Genomic DNA, 24,800 nt, shown 5'->3' on the forward strand with positions numbered 1-24,800 from the left:
GCACCAATCATTCAGTGTAAAAACTAATCTACAATTTTTGAGATGAAATTTAATAAAATCAGATTTTTATGAGTAAGTAATGCAGGATCTGAACTGAAAGACCTCAACAGAGAGGAGAGAATACTGAGTGGAAAATGATTGATTACAAAGCTGGAAAACAACTACCTGAGCTTGTGAAGCTACTTTTATATGGCTGGTTACTTCTGACTTCAATTCTATTATTATTTGCTGGTTTTGTTCCTGAGAATTTGGGATGTCTGGGTGCAAGAACTTGCCTTGTCTAGGGCTGTAGTGTCAGGACACAATGTAAAGTGTTATCTGCTTATTTAAACGTTTGCTTAAAAAGGACAAGAGAAAGTACATATATTGTTTCTTGTAGTGGGACTTTCTTTTAAAGTTTTTGTTTTAATATATCCACTTATTTGGTAAGTTTAACAAATACCAAGATAAAAACCAGATCAACACTTGAGACTGCAGAGACACCCACTGCGTATAAATCCAGACGGTAATGAAAAAGTTTTTCTCCCCGGTTTTAATTATTCACGTATTAAAAAGCAGAATGCGGAAAACATCCGGTGTACAAACCCAATGGTCATACCGTATCCACGTGAATTACCATCTCATCACAAGGCAAGTGCAGCTTGAAAAAGGAAAACTACGCAAGCAAGCCTCATAAAAACCAAACCACTTGACAGACCAAAACCTTCAGATGTGGTGACAGAGCAGTTATGTAGGAAGCCAGTTCCCAGAGGAGCAAGCTCTTCAGGAAAAGGAGGCACTTCGCCACGTTTTCTGGCGGAGCGAGGAAGCCCCTCAGATGCCCCCTTCGCTCCCGCTACCCTCCTTTGCCCTCTCGGGGCTGAGCTGCCCAAGGAGAAGTCCCGCAGCGAACCCCGGCGGCAGAGGCGGCCCTTGGGCCCGCGCCGCTCTGAGGAGACCGGTGCCTCTCCCTCGGCCGCACTCCCAGTGGCTCCCGCGCCCGCCCCGCCGCCCCGGGCCGCCGGCAGCGGGACCCAGGCGTGCGCCCAGACAGGCGGACCCTCCGCCGCCGCCCCGGGGGGCTGGGGAGCCGCAGCCAGCCCTCCCTCCCTCGCTCGCCCTCTAGTACTTGCGCCCCCTCCTCGGAGCCGCCGGGGGGAAGGCCTCGGCCAGGCAGCTTCCTCTCGCCCCGCCTCAGCCGCCCCCGCTCTCCTCCCCCCGGCGGCGCGGTGACAAGGCGGGGGTAGGGGGTGCCGTGCCGTGCCGTGCCGGTGCCGGCCGCGGCGGCCGCTCCGCGGGCTTCTCCTCGCGAGAGCGAACGAGGTTTCCGGTGTTGTGACTGCGGGGCCGTAAACATGGCGGTGAGTCTCCGCGCCCGCTCGTTGAGGCACCTCCGCATCCGAGGTAAGGGGCCCCGGGCAGGCCGCGGCAGCAGGCTGTGCCCGCGCCGCCTCTCGCACCACGCCGGTGCCCAGCCGACCCTCCGTGCCTTTTCTCGCTTTCTCCTTCTGCGGCTCCTCCGTCCCCGCCAGCCTAACGCGCTTCTCTTCCCCCGTCCCCGCAGGTCGGAACGACAGCGGCGAGGAGAACGTCCCCCTCGATCTCAGCCGAGGTACGGGCCGGTGGGGCGGGGGTCGCCGCCTGGCCCCTCGCGGCGCACCCGCGGCGGAACGGGGGGAGAGGCGCCGGCGGCGAGCGGCCTGGTGCTCCGGGGCGGCCGCGGGGGCGCGGTGGGCGGTGGGGGGGAGGCGAGGAGCGAGCGGGGTGCTGGTGCCCGCCGCCGGTGGGCTGCCCGGCGCCCTGTAGTGAGCGGAGCTGCCCGTAGGTGGAAGCCTCTCCTCAGGCCCCGCCGGCTGCGGGGCGGCTCGGGCACCGCGGTGCCGTGGCGGGGCCGCAGGGCTGGCCTCGGCCGCCACAGGCGAGGGAGACTGTTGGCGCGGGCAGGGGCTCCTCGGCCGCTTCTGGGGCTGTCCTCGCAGGAGGACGGTGCTTGTCGACGGGGCTGTTGGCGGCGTCCGGCCCGCGGCGGAGCTGCCCGCGGCGGAGCTGCCCGCGCAGCGCCCATCGGCCTCCCCGCCGGGGCTTTCTCCGGCCGTGGCTCCGCTCGGCGGGTCGGGCCGTGCGCCCCTGGGGAGCACCTCGGCGGCGGCGGGTGGTCCTGCCTCCATCCCTCGCCCTGCGGATATCCCTGCCTGTCCGAGGCCGGCTGGCCACGGTGTTTCCCGTGAGCCTCTTGCTGTAGATCAGAAAGCATTTACCTCCCGTTTACTTGTTAAATTGATCCAAACATCCTCCACTGCTCTCAGATGTATGGGGGACGGGAGAGGGGGCGTATTAAGAGGAAGGAAGCAACAGTAACATCTGCTGCACGCTAACTAATTTTCCCTCAGACAAATACGAACTCGTTCCCTACACAAACGTGTAGTTTGTCTTGCCTTGCTGGGGCTAAGGTGAGGGTTTGAGCCTCCCAAAGAGCCACATAAAACACAGAAAACAAACCGGACCACTATAAGCATGATCTTCTCTGGGGCATAGGATCTCGGTCCGGGAGAGAGAATAAAATTGATGCTTGTAGTACAACTGTTCAGCTTCAGGTCATCCAGGACTGCTGCTATCCTGAATAGATTCATTTTATGAGGAAGTAGGCAGGGAAATGTCAGAATCATTGAGAGAAAAGTGGACTCTGACATGTAGAGAAAGTACAAATATTCGGCAGCATCAGTAAAGTTTTCGTCTTAGCAAGAGGCTGCGTCAACAATTTCACGTCTAATTCTTTTTTATCCCAGTACGATCTGCGTTTAGAATTTTTTATTTAGCGATTTTACCATGGGCTGGAACGTTATCTCTGTGTACGCGTATCATATTTATAAGTGTGTTTTAGTTCCTGGAAAATGTGCGGAGTTTTTTTCAGTTTAAAGAAACAGACTCTCACGTCTCCTCCCACCCTATCTCTGAATGGACATGATTGCTATAGTGAGGAGCTGTCCTTAAAAATAAAACAAGTCAATAAAATATGGGACAAAGGCTTTAACAGTTCGAACACATGACACAATATTACTGTAATCAGTGTTATCTGTTTATGAAATTTACATAATCAGGATTTTACTGAATTGTTTTAGTAACTTTTTTATGTTGTGTAGCATCCTGAGGTGTTTTGATGTGAAAGAACAACACACAGTTTAAATGCTGGAGTGGTTATTTTTAGATGTGGTCTTTTTGAAATCTTTTACTCAGAATTTGACAGGTGACTATCCTTATGATACCGATTTTTGCCACAAGGTGTTTTCAACCACCTACAGATTCCATGAGATCTTTAGTCGTAGCAGTATAACTACTAAATGTGTATTGTATTGTAAAAAAGGCTCGCAGGTAAGATGCAAAATAAATTTTTAATACAGTGAAAAAAAAGGCGGTTTGCACTGTGACTGTATATAGCCCATGTTTTTAAAAAAACCCCAAAACATCATTGTTCTGGTGATTGCAGTTGAATAAGGAGCTGCTTTAAATTGTGTTGTGAACCCATTACCAAAAAAGTGAGGCATTTGGGTTTTTTTCAGAAAAACTACAGCTAACTGATTGGTGATCGTATAGCTTATTCATGGTAGGTATTAAGTTTAAAGAGGAAACAAAAAGTAAAAAGCCTCAGCAAGACATTAATCTAGATGATAACTTGATTCCCACATTGAACACAATGAATGTTTGTTTTTCCAGCTGTTCAATAGTTACATAAGCAGTTAGTTTAAATACCTTAAATTGTTACCCTAATTCTGTACTAATAATACACTGTTTTGATTCATTGTGTTGAGCAGATCACATAGTTTTCCACAGGGCTCACATTTTCAGTAACTTAGAATATTCAGATGTTTTTTGTTTCCCCAGACAGCTGAACTTTGTGTTAATGTGAATGTGAAATATCTAATTTGGGCAAAGTAGAGAATTGCTATAAACAGTGCCTCAGTCATATGCTTCTGCTTACAGTGGCCTCTTTATTACAAACGTGGAGTTGTATTGATATTGCCTTGTTTTAAACAGGTTCCTGTTAGTGATGGCTGGATGAACATGATTTAGTGTATAAGTCACTGGTCCATACCTGTGAACTATATACTAACACTCTCTTGCCATGCAAGAGGCCAGTGTATTTCAGAACTAATAATAGGTGTGGGGAAGGTGCTAGCCCTGTTTGTGCTCCTTTGGTCCTTCTTCCTTGCTTTTTGTGCAGTAAGACTCAGAGTGCTTTGCTGCTCGGAGGGCTGATGTGCCTTTGTGTGCTTTTTGATTGCTCTTTTCCCTGCTGCTGTAATTTGACAGTTGCCCATGTCTTCCCAGGACACACCATGTTGTTCTTCTGTGTATTTTTACCATGGCTGGTAGAGTAGGGTTTCTGGGGCTTCTTGTTGTTCTGCCTTTCTAAAAATAATATATAATAATGCTTATGAAAGGCATTTCATATGATGGTGCACTGTGTCTGTTTGTGTGAACTCTATGTACAGTATTAGCCTGGTTAAAGTCTGTGGCTTGCTGTTTCTGTTTTTTTGTTGTTGTTTTTTCTTTTAAACTTATGGGGTGCTCAGCCCTGGCGGTACCCCATCTTTTAGGAGGATTCTGATAAATCTTATTTTGGGACAGTAATTTTCTTAAAATCAGTTTGCTGAATGGATGATAAACTTTTGGAAAATTGTCCCCAGCACAAATATAGCTGGACATAATGTTGGTATAGTCAGAAACTGTTCAGATACAGGTTAGACTTACTTCTTTTGTCTACTTTAGTTCATATGTTGTGTCTTCTGGTGATTACAAAATTGCAATAAATAATAGGGATTCAGAGTACTCAGGTTTTGGCTTCGTATTATATTACCTGCTCCACATAGAACAGAAAAAGAAAAGGAGGAGAGACTTGTCACTGCCGCAACTCCCATTGCAGTCATCTGGAAAGAATTAGTAAAGGGATGAGGCAGATTGGTTTAATTAGACTACTGAAATCAAGCTCATAACTTCTTAAGGCCAGAAAGGACAATTGGAGTTATCGACCAAGTTAGTGCATTTGGTAGGAATTATTGCATTGAGTCTGGTCGTGGTTGTGTCTGTAACCACAATGTAAGTATTATATGCTTTTAGCATAATTTGTCTTCATTTCTCACTGGTTTACAGGTATTCCAAGCTGAATTATAGAAGCTTATATACCTCCCAAAGCTCTGTACACTGTAGAAGGCTTGTGTAATCTACGCTTCATTTGCTGTTGAGTTCTTTTCCCATGTCTGTAACTGAATTGCCTTATCCTGTTGGGTGACCAACACCTCTTGTTTGTCGGAGTTTCAGCTGTTGCCTTTGGGTTGTGAAGGCCTAAGGAGTTTAGAACTTGCCTAGTTGAGAACCACATCTCAGAGTGCCTTATTTGCAGTCAGGTTCCTTTTAAATGTCCTTCCTTCAAGGCATTCCCATTTTACTTGGTTTCTTGTAGCTCTGAGCCTGCAATAGGTATTGGGAACTTTTCAGAGCTTCTTTGCTTACTGAAGCTTTGGAGAGATAGAGGGATGCCAACTGCTGATGGTCGAGTGCTGTTCATGTCTATGTCTTCGTTTCCTCCTCTTTGAGGCTAACAGTCTTCACTTACTGTACTCTTTAATTAACTGAAATGTACCTATCTCCAGCATCAGTACTTTCATTTATTATTCATAAATGTGCATTACAAGATGCTACTTTGATTTAGCAGCTTTTCTTGTACAGCCAATTCTGTTTTGTAAATGTTGAGTCTTTTAGCTATGGCATGAGGCAGATACGAATAAAGTAGCTGAGAAAACTGTTTTTTTTTTTTCCCCTGAGAATGAGTTTTACAAAATTGGCTAGTGTTAACTGAAAAAATACCCTTTTTTTACTTCTGTTGTCTATAATTTCCTTCAATCATATAAGTAAAAATAAAAGATACAGAAGTTCCATTTAAGTACATGAGACCGGAATCGTATTACTTTAATTACTGTGCTTGCATTGCTTTGAACCATGTTGTATTTGATTCCATGTGTCCACATGGCAAACTGTCATGCATTGCATGCGGGACAAACATCTTAGGATGCTATTTGTAGTTACAGCCCACAAAAATGTCGGACATTTTTAAGGGTTATTTGCAGGAAAGTCATAAAAGGTTGGATAAATTTTGTTTCCAAATTCAGTTTGAGATTTGATGACCACTCTGCTTCCAGCTTCCTTCATCAGTGTAGAAGAAGCAGGGAGGGACATTGCGCACCTGTCTGATTCTGAGAACTGGAGTAGTGGGGAAGGAAAAAACCCTTTTGGAGTGCTTGCAGCAAGGCAGTAAGAAGGCAGTGCAGAGATGGTAGCTGGGTGGCTCAGAGGTACTCCTTCCACACTAATGGTGACTGTTATGGAAAGCCTTTAAGTTCTTTGTGTACTCTTGCAATATATGGTCTGGCTTGAAAATACGGAGAGGTGGGGCTCCACCACATTGTAGAAACGGTATTTTTGAAATAACCAAATAAACAAAATGTGTGGGCACCTTTCACCTGCACTTTGCAGTATGCCATCATTGTAATGGGTAACTATAGCAGGAGTCTTGTGTTAGAGCGGATCATACAGAGCAGTAGCTGGTTTTTTGCTCCCTTGTTTGTGAATCTGTAACAAAATCTGCACTAGAAGCAAGCAGGTAATTAGTAACATCCTTTTTCAGTTCTGAGATGTAAAGAGGCAACTTGAAAGCTGCAGAGAGATCTTACTTGTCTTGTTGTCTGAGAAATTTTCTACTGTGTTATTCTTGTATGTTGTGTTTATGTAGGGAGACCAAAGGGGAAGTGGTCAGTGGTGGTGACCTGCTAACTATTTGGGCAACATGTAACCTTTTGATAGGTTTTAAAAATAAGAGAATTAGAGGTACTGAGTATATGCACTCCAAAATTAAGGTGTACGCTTAGTTTTCATGTCTGCACTTGTGCTTTAGTTGACTGTTGTTTTGGAATTGTATATTGCACTGACCTGGTTACATAAATAAGACTTGTGCACCCTTGGCTTTACTTCCTAAGATATTACTGCTTTTACAATGTCAAGACTTCTCAGAACTACTAAAATGGTGCGTGCTTACAGTATTTTCACTTTCTATTTCTTGAAAACAGGAACAACATGAAGGAGAAATATTAACAAAAGGCAACTTTAAAATGTCATGGCCTACTTAGCATTAAGCTACCTGTAGGAGCTGGGCACTGCCATGTCTTTCAGGATCTGCATTCATACCTGTCTTTAAAGTTTTTGTGTGCAGCATCTCTAAATTTGTTTTTGTGGGTGGGTTTTTTGTTTTTGCCACTGTGGTTCAGATTGATCAGCAAATGTCAGTACTCTTCTTCTGAAGGGCAGAAAATGACTGCTCTAATATCGTGTGGTTTCTATTTATATTTGACAAAAGAGATTGTTCTACAGTCTGGATCGATATAAATAGCTGCTTAGGTCTTTAAGCAGTACTGTGTTGCCACAACATTATAGTATTCTGCTTTTTCTGCCCGTCCTGTCGTTTGAATCTCAAACTGTCAAAGTACCAAATTCTTAGCTTCTGCCTTCTTCATACAATTGTTTTAGTCTTTGTTAGAAATTTTCTTTAGTTTTTTTCCCTACCTCCTCTCCACCCCACTCCCCTTTGAGATTACTGCAGTGCTTAGTTTCGGGTGTTTTTTTGGTCAGAGCCTATCTAGTGTAGATGCTGTGTAAAGAAACACACCCCAATCATAATTACAGTAAATAAGGAAGCTGTGTCAAGGATAGCCTTCGTAGAAAGAAATACATCACTTATTTGCCCATTCTCATGACCTTCATGCATACTTTACCAATTACCTAGCAATCTCTGAATTTTTTCCCTAATAAGATACTCAACATCAGGTACAGTTTTTCTTTTTAAAGTGGGAAGAAGTGAACTAGTCAGTTACAGTGAAATACGGCTGTTTTCCAACTGTTTCTATCCATACAAACCCAAACACTGCAGAAAAGAACAATGTTCAAGAGCATTACGGGTTTCTTGAGAATTGATGCTGTCTAGTTTGTGGGAATGTACAGAAAAATCAGATAAGCTTTTTATATTTCATAATAATTGAGACTCCTGCCTGAGACTTTACCAAAAAAAAAAAAAAAGACACGAGTTGTCTACCTTAAAACCAGATAGCTTCTTACAACTAAGGCATAATCATGTAACTATGCAAAAGATTAGATAAAACAAGAGGTTTGCTTTTCATTGGAAGTGTTTTTAACTGTATGCATGTAGGCAGATGTGTATACCATCATGCATATGAATTTGCATGCTGAGTAGCATTCCTGTGATGAGTTGTGATACAGGAGGGAAGGTGCCATAACACTGCTACACAGGTGCTGGTATTTGACAACTTGTTTGGACTTGTGACTTTCACAATAAAATGTATTTTCTTTTATTCTAGTTTTAAAATCCATAGTATTAGTATACTTGTGTATACTGTGGAAGTTATTTTTTTCATTTGCCAACCATCTGTTGTGGGGATGGAAAATTTGGGTAGAATCAGGAAAAAAGTAGGAGTCAGCAAAACTTTAGAGCATGATTAGTGAAGAGTGTATTCACCATATCCTTGCATCTGGTGAAGAGGAGGAATGATGGTAAAGGTGCGTGAGAAAGTAAGAAAATAGAGAAAAAAACCCCAACACAACTCAATAAAAAACCCCCTAAAGAACAAAACCCTCTGCTTACAGTTTTACTTCCCTAGATATGTGACTGAGTTTTACTGTTAGCACATACCTGAAATCTCTGTAGGACTTATGTTCCTAGGCTTCTGTTAATACTCATCAGTGTAGCAAGATGCATCTCAACGACAGCCTGAATAGGTTTGGATAACTAAATATTATGAGGAAGTCTCCTGACTTCTACCTGAATAGCAATATCTCTGGAATCAACTTTATTCATTAATAATTTAGTCTGAGTGATAGAGCCTTTATGATGTGTTCATAAAAGTGAAGACTTAATTTATAAATCATCTGATTTTATTCTTTAATAGCTAGACTTCTCTAAGTTCATTTTAGTCCAGGTGCTACTTATTGCTACAGTTTTGGCTACATCTGACTATTTAAATGGCTGCTCCTGGAACATTCCTGATAGCTGCTTTTAAAAAATTTTATTGTGTAGGAATTGAATATACTTAATAGTCTGAGATATAAAATGAAAAGCACAAAAACTTTGAATTCCCTTTCAGTTGGAGAAACGGATAGTTAACAAAATTTCATGCTGCTTATCAGTGAAACTGAGTCCAAAGACCAGAAGGATGGCAAAATGGTTACGATCAGCAAGGACAGTTACTCACTTGTATTTGAAATGCATACTGTCAGTTAGCACTTGTTTGACTAAAGTGAAAGGTACATGTCTATACTCCATTTGCTTAAATTTTATTTGTTATGAAATGAACTACAGCTATTCACTTAAGACTATAAAATGATTAGTAAGATATGCTTGTTTGATACTTGGGTTAAGGTATTTAAAGCAAAACAGTGTGGCCTTGATATAAGGAAAAATATATAATAATTATAAAAGAGTAACAAAATAATTTGATTAATCTCTTCATGTAAAGCTCTATGGGGGATTTTGGTTTTTTTCAGCTGCGTAAGATTGGTTTCCTCTTTGAAGTGTACACAGACTGTAAATAAAAATATTTTTAAAAATAATTACACAGCTGTTGCCTGAAAAATTACTTTTTTTAAAAAAACCTGATTAAATCTGTAAGTAATCTTTTTCCTTGGTTACCTTCTGAGCATTAGTGAAGTCAGAATGCTGCTTTAGTAACCTCATATCTGGAGAATTTAGAATGTGTTCATCTTTATGCAAACCATATGTGATTCTCATGGGTAGACTTACTGGGGTTTCTCTTATGAAATACAAAAAAAAAAAAAAAAAAGGAAAAAATGTTTCTATTTCCATAAATGTGATGTTTCCAACTCAGTTTTTTAGGTTAGTATGTTACTTCAGTGGGATAGACTTTTTGTAAGTTGAAATTGACCAATGAATTATGTGGCTTCTGTGTTTAAAGAATTGTACTTAGATCTTGTGAAATTTGTAAACATGATGCTTCCTGTCCCTTCTCTGAAAATTGCCTTTTCAAGAGAAAAAGTAAAAAATCTTGAACAGTTACAGCTGTGGACAGATGAGACCTGTCCTGCCCCTAGCACATGGGACTAAAGTTTCCAAGCATTATCAGTTTGTGCACTATTTTGAAGTCTTATGGTCACAGTGTTTTATGAGACGTAGTTACCAGATTGCACATTTGCCACAGTTTGAAAGTTTCGTGCTGCAGTTAATGCTGTTTGTGAATTACTTTTGGTTTCTAGTTGTGTACCTTTATTAATGTTTGAATTTGAGGATGTCACTCTTCTGGTCTTCCCATGTCTTGACAAATTGCCCTTCATGTCTTCATTGGTAGACCTGGCAATCCCCATCTGCTAATGTTGCTAGGCTGTTTCTTCTTATGTGACACCCTATGTAACAGGATATTTCTGGGGATAGCGGCTACCTCCTACAGCTTGGAGTTTATCAATAAGGGCCATTTAGCTGGAAAACATTTACATTTTTGGGTTCCTGAACAAGCTAAAATGATGCAAAGACAAATCAGAATGTTAATTGGGAAAATATTCTTGGATATGATCATAAGTCACATTTTCTTCTAATGCCAGTGATATTACTATTAACTTGCTTGTCAGTTTGATAATATTCAGAGATACATGGTTAGAATTCTTTTGAGTAGTTCGAAGGGAATTTGCCTGATAGGCTCAACAAATGGTACTTACATGGTGTGAACCAGTCACAGTGTAGCTTTTGTTAAAGCAACTAAATATTTACTATCCTGAATTTTTTGTTTCTAGACTTTATGGCAGAAGATGGGTTGGAGGAATTGAAGATAATTTTCTAAATAATTACAATTAGAGGGAACTAATTTTCACCATTCAAATTCAGAGTTGATGTTATGGAAAGTATTCATTTGATTTGTGTAACAACCAGTGTTTTGAGTTTGGGAAAGTCTTATCCTCCAGCCTCTTGACCATAAGAACAGCTGTGGTGTGTCACTCCAGCCTTGTGTCCCATCTTTGACAGTAGCTGATAATAGATGCAGAGGAGAGAACAACAGGGCAAACAAATGTATAGCCATGCTGCTGTGGAGTGTTGCCCAGCTTCCAGAATTTTGTGCCTCTGTTTCTCTTCTGTCTTCTTTTTTCTTTCCCTTTTTCTCTTAAACATCTGAACTTCTGGAAGTTTTAGAGCAAGCTTTTCTAGAGTTTAGCTTTGTGTTCTCAAATGATTTATATTTCTGTTTAAAGTGGCAATGAGAAATTTTGTTAGGCGATGATGATAATATCTTGGTTTTAGCCATTGTAGTGTGCAGTAGTTACAGTTGTGTATCTAGTATTGTGGAAAGAATGGTATTGTGTTTTTCGTGGGGGAAGGAGGGATGATAAGTATGTGATACACAAAGGCTGTATATACCAAGAATGATTGCTAAGATGCTTGGCCTTAACATCATGTTTTCCTGAGAGTTGAGGGCCTAACTGTAAATTTAAATGGAGGGCTAAATCAAACATTTGTTCTCTATGAATAGGCAAGTTATTTAAAGAACAACAGTTTTTAAAAAAAAAAACCTGCCTTGGTACCTTATGTAGTCCTAACTTTAATATTATTCATAACTGGTCTTTGAAGAAAGTCATGCAGGACTGTAGCCTGTATACTGCTATAATGCATTTAAGGGATAGTCTGTTTATCAAAAGCCATACGTAATTAATTTTCAAATTAGCATTGTAGCTATCCTTTGGAATGGTCCTTCAGTTTTTTCTCTGTGTTCAAAGTTTGTGTTTAAGTTTGTCTCTAGCAATCCAGAACAGTTAATGTGGCCAATCTTCAGCTTTGTTCTGTGCTTCCATTTAAGTAGTAACACTGTAGCTTTAGTTGATGGAGAAGCTGCTAGCATTTCAACTATAAAACCTGTTTTATGAAGTTTTAGCAGTAAAACAATGTCTACAGATTTGACATACAAGATCACACACTGGAGATAATTAACATAATTTGAAGGATGAGGATGTAAGGATGGCTTTTCTGTACAGATGACCTTATTGTCTTGGTTAGAAATAATATTATAAGACAACAATTTAGAAGGTGGTTCATTTTTGAACTGCTGTCACTGCTTCAAGCTAACTGCAACACCAGAATGTGTATTTCCTGCCACCTTTATTCATACTTAGGATTATTTTAAAAACTACTTTCCTGTTTACTTACAGAAGGATGTATGTACATGTCTAGATGTACAAAGCTAAATATGAAGCATTAGACTCCTAACTGTAATCCTGATACAGGACTCTTCTTATCTGAGGTTTTAGTGATTCCTGGATTCTACCTTGGATATGCTGTCTTTTCCACTGCTTTCTAGTTAATAGACATTTTTATAAATGTTAATTTCTACCTGATTGATGTAGGAAGAACAGCCCTTTTACTTTCTTTGCTGACTGCCATAAAAGACAGGAGGTGTGCTTTTTTCTGTATTACTGTGTCACTTTCATCTGTTCATAGCTTTCTTAAGCAGCAAGAGTGAAAATAATCTGAGTTCTTAGCTTTTATTTTCTTTCTGTTTTCATGAATGTGAGTTACTGGAAATTCTTTGTTGTATTCAGAACAAAGTGCTTTATGTATGATTCACCTATGGAAACTATGGGAATCAAACTAAATAAATCTCTAGGTATGTTCTGCAGAGATCACAGGTTTTGGTCACCTGTACTTTTCAAGGGTATGCTCTTAGTTAAGATTTGCTATACGTTGTGTGTTTTTTAATGTAAAATTCATGAGAATTACTTGGCAAAACTAGTACATCACTGTAGCAGTGCAAAGTATTTTGCACCATACTAATTCAATGTGATAATATAATTTTAACAGTGATCATAGAGGATGTCTATCTATACATTTCTCAACATGATAGCTGATAGTTATCTTAACAAGATAAACTTGATAGTACAAACAGACAATTATTTCTATGTTTTTGTCTTATAAATTGAGACTTACCTTCAGTCTAAAGCTATATTACTGTGGTTTTGAAAATCATGGGCTGAATGTAAACTGTTTGGGCACTATTTTTTTTAGTTTGGCAAAGTGGAGTTGATGTGTCAATATAAATAATTCAGGAGTGATCTCTCTCATGCAGTTTGCTTTTTTTAATGTAGCTTTCTGTTCTTCCATTGTTCTGAGAATCTGGTTGTTTTTCTTCTGTGCAGTTTCCGCATTTTGAATTAGATGTAAATTAAGAATACTTCGTGTTATGAGAGATTACATAATTGTCCTGATTTTATTTTTCAGCAAGTTGATAATGACAGGATATGCCTTCTCATTGGTGTTTCATTTCATTATGAAAGGTGTTGATAAAAAGCGTTTTAGCAGACTGATTACCTCTCATCTAGACTTACATAGACACCATTAAGTAACTGATTTCTAATGTTTCATTGCTTTTAGTAACTGATAACTCATGACTATTTCAGTGGAAATGGAGAACAGTGCATTAATGTTTCTAGTTGGTGTGTGTTTCACTGAACTTCCTTAATTTTGGCAGCATGAAGTTTAACAAGCCACTAAGAGCAGCTTTGCAATATAAAGTTGCATAGCACTTAAGACTTTGAAAATCTCTAATAAATGAGGTGTATGTTAAGTTCACCAGGATCATGTGTTTATATTGTGATTCTTCAGTAAGAGGGAGATATCTTTTTCTTAGTCAATGATGAAATGCTTAACTGTAGTGAAGTACAGCTTCCTTTTTAAGAGAAGTCTTAAGGCATGTTTAGTCTCTTCTTTCAGTTTCTGGCACTATGATTCTAGTAGGTGTGATAGCAACTGCTAGTGCAGTCTCTCACTTGAGAGTTTACTTACTGTAATGTATATTAATTACTGTGTACACACTGCTGTCCTAGCATCTACAAAGAAATGCATATAAAACATACACCCCTCAGTTTAACTCATTATGCCTGACTTTTGAGTTACTGAATGATTTGTGTGCTAAATCCTACCATTCTTTTTGCTTTTCATTCACATGTGCATAACAGAATAGCAAACTGGTATGCTGCTAGAGTACTGAATGTGGTCAAACAATGCTGCTAAATCTGTCAGGGGAAAGGAGTCGTCATTTCTGTTAATATAGCTATTGCTGGTCCTGCTTCATCCCTGCATTATATGGAGTGCTAGCTATTTTGTGTAGCTGGAGCACTGTGGTGTTCTTTCTCTCTGGAGAATAGGATCTGTCAGAATGCATCATGAGTCTCACTGGGGAAAAACAATGTCACAGTCCTGAAGGGGTGAGAAAATGAGTCAAGCCCTAAAAGACCATGAGTTTGGTTTTTTTTTTTTAAAAAAAACCAACACCACAACTTTGAAGATTTTTAATATACATGCATCTGTGAATTATGTTAAGAATTAGAGAACAGCAGATTTCTTGAGGTTAGTGTTTTAAAATCACCGATTTCACTCTGTGCTAAAGATTATGTACTGGATGTTACTCAGTGCAAACAGTTGTGGGTGAGAAACTGTGTTTGGTCTAGCAGAAGTACACAGAACAAAGATATCTGCTACTTCAAAGTGCTTGCTGTCCAAAAGGAAGACAGGTACACAGAAAATGAGACAGTAATGATCAACGAGCTAAGCTGTTGTTGCAGAACGCAAGCGTGCTGGCTTGAAACTTTTGTATATATCAAGAAGTTTTTAGATTAGATTTGAGGCAAATTGGCTTTGTGTATGTTAATTGGGACAGTGTGCTGAGTGTAAAAGTGCAGGTAAAAGAAAGGTAGTCAGACTTTTTCTAATAGTCACTTCTGGAAAGGGTATGTCCTGCTTCCACCACTCTACCTGTGAATGGTTCAGTGGCACGGCCACTTTTGTGGGCATTTTTCTAAGACTTTAGTATTCATTTTGATTTGGTAACCCAGCAGAAAGCTGACATAGTCAAAAGAATTAAGAGTATTCTGCTGAATAATCAGAATTATTTTAATGTGAAGTCAATGGGTGCCAGAGGAGTGTGAAGTATGGTGTGTATCATATAGTGAGAAAGGGTAGAAAGAAGGAAAGGAAGAGAAGGGGTTGTTCGTCTTTTGGCAGAAGGAAGCTGTAAGATCAGCACAGTCATTTTGCACAGCTCCACCCTCAGAAGCACCATGGGAAAAAACATGAAGATACTTGGCTGTTGGTATGGGCCTGCTCAAGATCACAGAATCATTTATGTTGGAAAAGACCCTTAAGATCAAGTCCAACCGTAAACCTAACGCTACCAAGTCCACCACTAAACATGTCCCTAAGTGCCACATCTGCACATCTTTTCAAATACCTCCAGGGATGGTGACTCAACCACTTCCCTGGGCAGCCCTTCCAATGCTTGACAACCCTTTGGGTGAAGAAATTTTTCTGAATGAGTCAACATCTCAGTAATAAATGAGGTAAGTCAGAAAAGAACAGATTTTGAGGGGTCTTAAAATCATAACAAGTGGCTTCTGTTCTTTGCCTTTTTTTTGATAGAAAACGGACTTTTGAGGAGCTAAAGAGTAAAGGATTAATTAGAGCTGAGAAATGTCTGCAGCAGTAGTTTGAACTGGAGTCTTTTAAAAAAAAAACCAAAACCCGAGTCATTGTCACCACCAACAAGAGCTATTAAGCTTGACAGTGAAATGTTAAGGCCGTATTTTTTTTGGGAGATCAGTCTCTGATTTTGTGCAATGTTTTTTCCATTCCTGCATTAATCCATGTTCCTCAATTGCATGAGATTTTGTGACAGGAAGGTATGCAGTGCTAGATCTGATCTTTGATTGCAGGAAAGCCACATGGCTTAGTTGGTAGAATCCAGAATGTATTTAGTCTATTTTCAAGTCCATTTTAATGTAAGAGGCAGACTAGCAAGAGACTATATTTATTTGTGAAGTCATGTTATTTTGTTTTAATTCTTTTACATCTGTTGCATGCAAAGTTATGTTAAGCCTGCCTACCTTCCCTATTGGCTTTATTTTTAATAAAAATGAGTCACGCCTGAGTAATTTTCTACTTCTTTCTAAGATACGATGCATTTCCAGAGAAGGGAAAACAGGATAGCCAGTCTTCCCTTGAAGTTAGTATGTCACAATTCTTTTGTTAACTTTGAGCAGATTTTTTGCAAAAAAAGGTTCTTGGGAAATTTCAAGCAAGACTTGAACTGATAAGGTTTGGCCAAAAAGGCTTCTGTAACTTTAGTTCCTTCTGAGTTGGTATACTATTAGAGGTTATTTATTTCTTTACTATCTTGTTTTTTCTACAACAGTAGTGTTGTTGATCTAATCAAAGTGTGAGCCAGCTAACTTGCTGTGTTCATATTATCTAATTTAATAGTGCAAATGTCTGATGTTCTCGGTTCTCTGTGTTGTAGATCTTACACTGGCGTCCCCGTGTTACTTCAAATTACTTATCTGCTAGTGAAGCTTCTGGGAAATACGTGACTGCTGTGCTAAGCACTACAAAGATGTTTTTCCTCAGACTTCCCTGTCTCTCTAGAAATGAGTTTTTCTCAGTGGAAAGAGGACAATGTGAGGAAAAGCTGCAGTTTTTAATGAGTAAAATGAGTTTAGTGCACATTTTAATTAGGCAGCCTAGTTATAAGGATCTGCCACTGATGCAGAATTGTTAACATGGGAAGCAGTAGCATCATCATGTCCTGGTTTCTTTACATCCACATTGGTTGCCTTTCTGCACAGCACACTTAGATCACTCCTGAGTTAGTGCCCACTCTTGAGGTAGCTGACTAGAAATGTTCATTGCCAATGAAGTGCAAGAGGTTTCCTGGGCTAGTCTTAGGGTCTTTCCTGTCCATATAGTGAGCTTAGTTTCAGTAGAGGTTTATGTTGAGTATGTGACCATCTGCACTTTCAAAATTAAAAATTACAAGCATATTTCCAGTCATTTTGGTAAGTTTTTGTTGCTGCTTGTTCTCCAGAGTATTGAAGTAGGACATTCTGGAGAGCTCTAAGGCTGCTTTACTGTAGTGTAATAGGGTATGTTAGAGGTCCAAAAGTGGTGTGAGCCAAGGAAATTCCCACCTGTTACTGAAGACAGGCCAAAGTATAGAAATCAGGCAAACCATACTTTCAGAGAAACCATAATATGACTTAAGTTATTTTCCTTTCATATTGCCTTGAAATTAGGGGCTATAATGTAAACTATTTGTAGTGCCATAAATGTTGCAGCCTACTTATCTTCAGTGTTTCTCTTGTCCTCTCTTTGCTTGTGCTATTGCAAACCTCTCAAACTGAGTTAAGCCCTGGAAAAGTAAACTGTGCAGAAGAATCCTGAACTTGGGATGAATTTAGTAAGATTTTTCTGTGATTGTATCAGATTTTTTTTTTGGCTGGGCTGGAGAGGAGTTCAAAGATATGTGCACATATGTTCCAATTCAAAGTTATTGGGTGTTTGGTTTCACTATGCATACTGTTCTGCAAGTCAAGGTAACTGTACTTGTGGCTGTGTATCAGATGGTTGACTTTGCTTACTGCTGTGACAAGTTTGTGGAAATGTGTATTTCACATCAAGCTGGTGGTAACTGATGCGTACGTTTAGGCACTCTTCTCAAAATCTCAGTGATCCTTTGAAAAAAATCACAATTACATGGTGTGGCAGTAGCATGTCTGTACATGTGCTAAAGTTTCATTATAGGTGGTGTAGTCAGCACGATTGATTCACCTTACCCTTGAGTAGGCATCTTGCAGCTAGTCAGGTTAATTGGTTTTTACTTCATTAGCTGGTGGATGAGATCTCCATTGACAACAATGGGTTTACAGGTTTACACACCTTAATTCAGGTGTCTGCCTGTAGGTGTCTTAATCTTTAAATACAGTCTTGTATTCCTATACCTGAACTACCATCAGGGTCTTGTCTTTCCAAATACTTTCTGGATATGTCCTGATGAGATCGCTAGTTATTTCTGATTTTTCAAATTTGTTGCTTTTAATTTTTTTAAACTACAGTAGGTGATTAAAAAACTCAGTTTAGTTTGTAGAATGGTGCTGAAGAAGGTGCTTTCTTCGCATCTCTGACATATTTGATTTCCTTTGTATAATGAAAATATACAAATATCCTTTCAGGATGAACAGGGGAGTAAAAGACTCAATGTATACACCACAAATGCAGCTGTAGCTGTTCATACTGCATTAGAAAACAAGTTTCTTGTACTACAGTTAGTGTGGGGTACCACAGACAAACTCCTTCTCTTGGCTGCTTTCCAAATGTCTGGTTTTGGACTCTTCAGGCTTTTTATAAAGATTTCATTTTGTGTAATGCAACTTTTTCCTTTTGGGTAGTGTAGTTCACATAGTCTTGGTATTTCATTTATTTCAAATTACAATGCTGTTGATAGTATTGTTGTAGTGCCTGTCATACAGTGTCTAATCCAAAACCACGAGAATCCTGCATCAAGCACCTTCCTTTGAAAACTGTCCTGCCACAGTACCACCATGTACAGAGTTTACTGCAGTTTCTGTTCTAGGAGGTCTGCATGCAGCATTCTGTGCTGCTTGTCTCGTTCTGCCTCAACTCCCAACCTTATTCCCAAAGGCAGGGCAATATTGTAGTGTTTGGCAGTCCTTTTCCATTTCCCAGCAGAATGCAGGGTCCTGAATTGATGGTTGAATCCTGGTTTGTGGGTTTTTTGGGTTGTTTGTTGGGATAGTGGACCCTTAAGAAAGGAGATGTTCCTAGTTCCCTGTTTACCTTGTAGTTCAGTCCCCATGTCACTGGAAGGTCTTAGCCCTCTAGTAAGTTTAGAGTGATTGTGGCATAGGTCAATATGGAGAGCAGAAGAGAGTCCTGTCTTCCCAAAATCCTAACAACCCTTTGCCTGGAGGGAAAAATGTCATGTGGTATGGTAGTAACATGCTATGTTTTAACTTTCACCTTCAAGTTTACTTCTAGACTTCAAATTACAAGAGGATTAAGGATAAAGATGTTCTGTTGCAAGATGTTAGGACTAGAGTTTCAGACACTAAATTGATTTCTTTGGCAAGTATAAATCTAAGGTAAAGATTAAAATATGCTTTAAAATAGGAATCTCTCTCCTTCATGGTCTTTTAGCATTTATTCTAGAGAAGCTGGGTATGCCTGGTTTTGGTTCTAAGCATAAATCAAATTGATACCTCTTGGCAAAAATGATCTGCATCCTTAGTTAATACCAGGAAGGTACCTCTTATATTTAGGAAACTGCATGTTGAATGTATGTTTTGATTTTTGATTTTTTTTAAACTGTATCTGCTAATAACCTGTTTTCTTTTGCAGAACCCTATGATAATATGAGAGAGATTCTCCAAAATGTGGCTAAATTACAAGGCGTTTCAAATATGAGAAAACTAGGTCACTTGAATAATTTTACTAAGGTAAGAACTCAAATGATGTCATAGAACAAGTGATCATACAAGTGGAATGTTTTGTATGTACTCTTATCAGACATTGTCTGGGAGATTCATGAAACAGCTTATCATGAAACAGTACTTGAAATCTATATACTATGGGAGAGGAAAGGAAAAAATAAGAACAAGCAAATATGTGAATGCAGGTTTATGCTGAAGTTTGTCTACATGTCCTACTGGCTGAATTTCTGTAACGTTTTAGTGCTTAAAAGCCTGAAATATTTCCTAATTAATGGGTTAAGTTGTGCAAGTAGAGCTAAAGATTAGTTCCTGTTCCATGGAAATGAATCAAAAATGTGAAATGCCAAACTCTCTGGATGTAAACTGAGAAAGTGTAGGGACAGGGGGGACTGTATCAATGAGCACAGTATGCAGTGGTTTGGACACCAATAGATCAGCAACAGTCAACTTTCACTGCTGTCTTCGTCATGAAAAAGATGTAAAGAGGCAATTTCTAGAAGTGATTGACAATTTTTGAGGTGCTTTTTCCAAACACATGCTTCCAAATAATGGGAACGTGGCAGGTATTTGCCTGAAAGTATGATGGATATGTTGGAAGCTGTCATTGTGAGATGACAGGAGGCAAGAAGTAAAACCATACTGTAGGGTGAGAATCTAGGCTGAAGACAGAGGCCATGAACAGTCTTCAGAAGGAGAGCAAGTACCAGTTTTGGGGTAGATGAGGAACCTGTGAAGAGGAGCAGAGAGGACTGATGGGATATGGGCAGGACGTTAAGAAAAGGATGTTTGTTGTAGCATACTTAATGGTTGTGGCTGGACCAGTCTTCCATTTGTCAAGCCAAGGGGAAAGTGCACTGCAGTCAATGAACTAGGAGACAGGAGCTTCACTGAGTGTTACATAAATGGATGGACTGATACTCAAAAGATACTGGTAAGTTGTACACCTTTCTGATAGTGCCACAGGTCAGGCAGCGTGCCTGAAGATGACACCCAGGTTTCTGTGGGAGAGGATGGATCCTGCAAGCAGTAGTAGTCAAGAAACAAGGTAGTAGTAGAGAATTTTGTGGGTAAAGTAAGCTTAAATTATTGTTCTTGTAGATGAGCTGGTTACAAATCAGTTTTGAGACAATCTCAAGTGAAAGAATGCTTAAGGGCAGGTTTGGGGGACCAGTTGACAGAAGGAGGACAAATGTATAATCTTCCAAGTAGGCATGCTTCTTGGCTGCTAAAAGCACTACTTGTAATAATTGAACAGCACTTCAGAGGTAGTGTGTGAGATTCAGTTAGCAGGAGGGTGAGTACTGAGAACAAATCACAACTGCAAATAAATTGATCTTCTAGTGCATTAATAATAATTGGTAAATGTTCCATTTTCTGAGTTGGTTCAGAGTGCACGTAGGTGTATAGCATTCACTGAGGAACTGAACTTACTGAAATCTTTTCTTTGGGTCATTGCCTTACCATGCTTGTGAGACACCCACCACTGACAAAAGGATGCTGTTTTTACTGAGATTCCAATCTGTGTTGCAAGAAAGCCCTTATTCTGCTAGAAAAGGCTGATGCATAGCTGTGTTTCCTTTTTGTGCTAATCTGGAAACTTTTAAATGGGAATGCTTCCAAATTTTCTAGTTGCATTAAAATTAGAGTTGGATTAGGTTTGCAGATACATGATTCCTAGTGAAAAGTCAATATTTGAAACTATGAATTATAAAACAGTGTTGATTTTTACTATTGAAAATCAGAATATTTTCTTTATACTTAACCTGGTGTTAAAAATGGGAAATACTTTCACAAAAACACCAAGGAAGGCTTTCATTGGATTTAAAATTGCAAGATATTATGAATTTGTGAAAAGCAACTTGTTAAATATTACTTTTGAGGACATGAACTGTAGTTCATAATCTCATTTTGATCCTGAGTCAGACTGACCCTGCGTAAGGGGATCATCCTATTCTATGTAATATTTAACACTTGTTCTTACATTGATCTTCCTGGAGTATCTGCTTTACACATTTGTAACATGTTTTGAAAACTCTTCCTATTTTTGTTTGAACTATAAATGTAGTTACAAAAATAGAATAAAAATTGCAAATTGTATTGAATTGTCTGTCTTGTGGTTGGAACAATCCTGTGTTTTTCATTTCAGTAGTTGAGTGAAAGCCTGGAGCCTGGGCGAGATGGTTTTATTTCCTTTTTGCACTCTGGTCTTCTACCATGAATTGGTACAGTCTCGGTTCCCCCTTTGCAAGAGAAGAGTGTGAGGAAGATGCACTAGGAGCTGAGGATGTTTGTATCCTGTCTTGGAATTATATTGAAGTTCATTGTAAATTCTTGTATTTTATCGTCCATTTTTGAAAGGCTACTAGTTATTTAGGATATTTGTCCTATGAACAGGGAAAGGACCTCTGAAATTTTTTTACAGCGCATTTCTGGTAATACAGAAAGTTTATAAAATTCAACTTTCCTTCTAGGAATGTTGTTATACTTAAAAGATAATGTCAGCACCAGACTAAAGTTGCTCCCCACTGCCCCAGATTTTTTCCTTCAAACACTGGGCAAATCTCTCATTTGGAAGAAACACTGTTCTACTTTTTTGTTCAGGGGAAGCAAAATGTTTGTGTTCATGTGGAAACAATTAATGTAAGTTCATATGGACTCTTCTGACAGGATCATGGTAGACATTAACTTTTGTATTAAAGATTTCTGAGGTATGTTAGGTTCAGGTTTCTTTTCAAGGAAAGAGGACTAGATTTTTAAAATGGATCTTGTTCCCCCTATCCCTCCTTTTTTTTAAGGAGAAGGAAAGAAATCAGCCTTTAAAAATTACTGAACTAGACTCCAGGATTTTATGCAGAAATTAAATACTTTAAATAACATTTATTAAAACAATGGTGGTCAGCAGTCAACAGGATTTGTTACTTTATCTGCAAGAATCATACCATAAGGCATATATTTTGTATGAAGCTTGTATGCCTAAGAGATGTAATTCCTTTTTCACTTCTTTCCCTTCAAGAGAAGTGTTAATTCGTGATGTTCAAGTACCCACGGCACCTGTACTTACTGTGCAAAGTATGCTGTATATATAATATTTTAGGAAAGCTTGCATTTCATTCCTCAAGTTTTAGTTAGTACTTCTTAGTAAAAACCTTGATGTTCATGTTTTTGGTTCTTCAGCTGCACAATATGGATTTTTCTTGCCCAACAGGTGCTGTAACTTTTTTTTTCTTCAAGAAATTAGCATTCATGTTCTAGTGATGCTCAGGCTATGGAAACATATGTTTAGTTCTGAATTTCAGCAGTCCAGCCTTAGAAATTTTTCTTCTCGTCAGCTGCTTATCATCTAATAAGTGAAGCTGCAGTTCTGGGGCTAAAATGTTTATGAAGTACTGCCTAATCTGTATTAGACAAAAAAAATCTTGTTCCTTTCAAACCACCTGTATCACTATTTAAGATAATTTGAATTTTGACCTGAAAACTGGTTTTGGATTTAACCTCTAGTAAATGGTTAGTGATGCTTCTGGTTGTCACAGCAGTTCACAAGCTTGGTATGTGTCTTTGGCTGAGTAGGATTACCCATCTTTCATTTATGTGGCCTCCTACATAAGGCAAGCACCTTGAAGTTTCCCAGCTTCTGCTGATTAATACCGAAACATCATGGCTACTTCTTTGGGGTTTCCCCACCCCTGTGAGAAGTAGTAAGTGATAAATCACTGAAAACCAGAAGAAGCAGCATTTACCTAGTGGAAAATATGTTTTGGATTTGAAGTGTTTATTTACATTTTTTTCTTATAGAAGGTTTATCCTGTTGTTAGCCTCTGAGAGATCTCTTATACTTTTTTTAACCTAAAAGCATGTTTAAATAATGAACAGGAAAAAAGATCCTCAGACGTTAGGGATTTCTGTTTTTCATTCAAAACAAAAGGTGCTTCTTTAAGGACAACATGAAAATTAATTTTAGCTTAAATTTAGCAATTGAGTAGCATCAGTGATACAGAAAAATATATTTTCAATCTGCTCAAAACTAATTCTGTCACTTAATGAGGTTCTACTATTCTGCTCTATATATGTGTTAGCTTTTGACCACGCTTCAGAATTTTACTAGGATATGGATTGAGTTTGGGGCTATAGAGGCTTTCATGGATTCTGTCTCTCTGATTCATCCATCATTTTAGAGTCTAGTCTCAGCTGTTTTTTGCAAAACCCAAGTATCTTAGAATCTGAATATAGTATTGACTGACTGTAGCATTCATCCATGTAGCTAAACCACTATGGGCAAAACTAGAAATCTCATGAAGTGTCGCAGATAGGAACAGAGCATCTGCTTAGGGACAATTTGGCTGTGGAACAAACCTGGAGGAGAACTAATGGGTCTAAATCCAGAGTCCACAATTTCAGTAGGGGTTTCCCTTAAGACTAGGATCTACAAAGTAGTCTTCTCATAAATATTACCAGTGATGGTTCAAATTGTATTTCCAAATTACAGTATAATTATTACATTTTGGGTGCATAGAGTAGTACTGTACTTTAGCTAGTAATTGCTGTGATTATTCTGTTAAATTTGAATGGTCTCTGTGTGCACTCACTTTGTGTATGCTGTTGACCTCCTGTGGTTTTGTCGTTTTGAGCTACTGTTTCCAAGACATGTTGATGTGTTACTCATATTGGTGACTCATCCAAGCAGCATGAAAAACTCATAGCTGACAGTAAACATGAAAAAAGCCTTCACTGTAAGTTAATCACTGTCTGGCCTCGTGCAAGTACTGTGTTGTCCTAATATTAAATCATACGCTCAAAGAGTCTATGCTATTCCCATTCATTGACAACTATTCAAAAATTTAGAATCTTATAGTTGGCTTATTTGCAGTTTTAACAAGTAATGTATATATAAAAATTTGTCTCTCTATAAAAATACATACATTTTATATATAAGAAAAATGTAAAGTGCATTTGCATAATTCCAGGCATTTACAAGATATGATAAGTCACTGCCATTTTAGTGAAATACAGCAATATATAACCAAAAGCAGATTTTAGTTTTCTGGTACTGCTTGCCTACAAACTTATACTACAGTGATATGCGTGCTAATTGTTAAATGTTACAGACAAACATGACAATTACTTGGCTTTATTAAGAATTCAGCTATCTACAAAAATTACTGCATTTGGGTCAGAATAGTTGACCTGCTTAATGTTGTTTGAAGGTGAAATGAGAAGAAAGTGACAGTTTTACCTATGATATATTTAATACCAGATACTTTTAACTGAGCAAATACCCAAAGCATTGAGACCAGCTGAACAGTATCTTCTTTATAGCAGCTTCTATGACTTTTTCTCCTTTTAAACATATATCAATCCAGCTTTACTTTTGCCAGGATTATTTTTCCTAGACTAAAAACCAATGTTTGAGCCTTCATGGGTGTATTTTCTAGCTG

The 24,800-nt window shown here is 39.1% G+C and overlaps 1 protein-coding gene across 1 annotated transcript in view; it reads left to right on the top strand.

Annotated features, from left to right (window-relative positions):
* Positions 1–1,293: 1,293 nt before the first annotated feature.
* Positions 1,294–24,800, top strand: part of RICTOR (RPTOR independent companion of MTOR complex 2) — a 91,431-nt gene continuing 67,924 nt past the window's right edge. Inside the window, exons 1-3 of the mRNA XM_074932779.1 lie at positions 1,294–1,383; positions 1,544–1,591; positions 19,277–19,374. Coding sequence (XP_074788880.1) covers positions 1,335–1,383; positions 1,544–1,591; positions 19,277–19,374 — 195 coding nt within the window. The 5' untranslated portion in view covers positions 1,294–1,334. The remainder of the gene's footprint in view (positions 1,384–1,543; positions 1,592–19,276; positions 19,375–24,800) is intronic.

Source organism: Athene noctua, chromosome Z, assembly GCF_965140245.1.
Source record: "Athene noctua chromosome Z, bAthNoc1.hap1.1, whole genome shotgun sequence".
Lineage (NCBI taxonomy): Eukaryota > Metazoa > Chordata > Aves > Strigiformes > Strigidae > Athene > Athene noctua.